Below are 1,761 nucleotides of genomic sequence, written 5' to 3'. Positions count from 1 at the left end.
AACACAGAGCCAAGTTAAAACTTTAGATTCAACTTATCATTTCTACAAACTCTAAGTAACTGGTCATCTCTATCATGTTTCCTTTCACCAAGACATAAAATATTGCAATTTTAAGAAGAAAGCAATTTTATAGCTATGGAAATAATAATAATCATAATAATAATAATAATAATAATAATAATAATAATAATAATAACAACAACAATTGCTGCAAAATGCAAATTACCATGCACATACACAAATACACACCGTTCATCTGTCAACTCCAAAAACCCCTTCTCTTCTGATAACAAATTCAGTCGACGATTCGGGCAAATGAGGAGCGAAAAGAACATGAATTCGTCTTCTAGTTTGTCTACGGAGAGTATCCCCATTACCCGCATTCGCAGAGCCATTCTCTTCTCGAATAACTTCCTCGTTTCTTGACAAGAACAACCTTGAATTCACGCAGTTTGCCCAAGCTAAACCCAAAGCGGGACAAACCCGTCTTTCGGACGAATACAAATATTTCAAGTTCCCAATTCTCAGTCCATTCATACCTCCATTGTCGCCCATAAAATCAACCACCTGGTTCGTCACAACAACTGCGACATTGAATCTATCCACCAATGACTTCAATTTGCCCGATATCTTAAAGAAAAGAGACGATCTTCGCTTAAGATCAAAAGGGGTGTTGTCAAATTCAGACCGAAAAAGCGCCGCAATCGAATCGATCACGATGACTCTAACGGGGAACCGGGGTTTACGCTCGGAGAGGAAGGATTCTATCTTGCGCATTTCATCGAGCAATTGGTCTGCAGAATGCACGGCGTGGACGAACACATTGTCAGAAGGATCAAATTCCCGGCCGATCGAGTGGCGATCGCAGAATGCGCGGCGGAGCTGGTGGAGGCGGCGGAAGGGGAAGGGGAACTCGGTGTGGAGGTAGAGAGAGGAGGCGGAGAGGCCGCCGCGGGAGGGCGGGAGTTGGGCGGAGAGGGCGAGTTGGAGGCAGAACTGGGTCTTACCGGAGGCGCTCTCGGCGACGAGCTCGGTCATGGAGTTGCAGGGAATGCCACCGCCGAGGCAGCGGTCGAGGACGGGGCAGCCCAGTGTGCATTTTTGGGTGGGTTGGGGACGGCGGAGGAGATTCTCTGGGGAAATTAATGCCATAGTGAATGACACTGTGGTGTGGGAGAGAATTTGAAAAAGGGCGGGAACGAGAGAGAAAAGTTTCTTTTTAAGCGCGTGTGAGAGGGCAATTTAACTCCTTTTTTTTCCTCGGACAAATGAAAAAAAAAGTAAATTAAGATAAATGAATAATTTTTTATTATTCACATTGAGGTCTCGTTTATTTCACTTATTCGAGTTTAAAATTTGAGTTTTGTTACAATAAAAATCTCTTAAAAATAATTAAATTTAACTTTTTTACTACAGTGAAAATTTCTCACATAAAATCACATCTTAACTCGAATTAGCAATATAAGATGAGCCCTGAAATATAACTAAAAATACATTCTATAATCAAATAAGAGTATAAGATGAGAAAATTATATTAATAATGATAATTATTGTGTGCGTATATTATTTCTAAAATATTTCAAAAAGAAATTACTATATTTCAATACTACACTTTTAAACTTCTCATCTAGGGTAATTTTTATAGAAATAATGTAGTAAAATTATACCATTATAATAGTTTTTATGCAATTTCTCATCTAGGGTAATTTATATATCAAAAACTCAATCCGAAAAAATACTTGGAAGCCAACTCGGATGATA

General features: G+C 39.3%; 1 protein-coding gene across 1 annotated transcript; it reads right to left on the bottom strand.

Moving 5' to 3' along the window:
* Window positions 1-236: 236 nt before the first annotated feature.
* Window positions 237-1,171, bottom strand: LOC21384392 (DNA repair protein XRCC3 homolog). Its single transcript, XM_010111361.2, has one exon. It carries the CDS (start codon window positions 1,150-1,152, stop codon window positions 253-255), a length of 900 nt encoding a protein of 299 aa, XP_010109663.1. The 5' UTR covers window positions 1,153-1,171; the 3' UTR covers window positions 237-252.
* Window positions 1,172-1,761: the final 590 nt, after the last annotated feature.

Source organism: Morus notabilis, unplaced genomic scaffold, assembly GCF_000414095.1.
Source record: "Morus notabilis unplaced genomic scaffold, ASM41409v2 Scaffold1384, whole genome shotgun sequence".
NCBI lineage: Eukaryota > Viridiplantae > Streptophyta > Magnoliopsida > Rosales > Moraceae > Morus > Morus notabilis.
The sequence above is the reverse complement of the archived record's forward strand: the minus strand, read 5'-3'. Positions and strand labels throughout refer to the sequence as shown.

What these genes read in the sequence shown, in the direction of transcription:
- LOC21384392 (XM_010111361.2), bottom strand. Translation starts at nt 1,152, where the DNA reads ATGGCATTAATTTCCCCAGAGAATCTCCTCCGCCGTCCCCAACCCACC.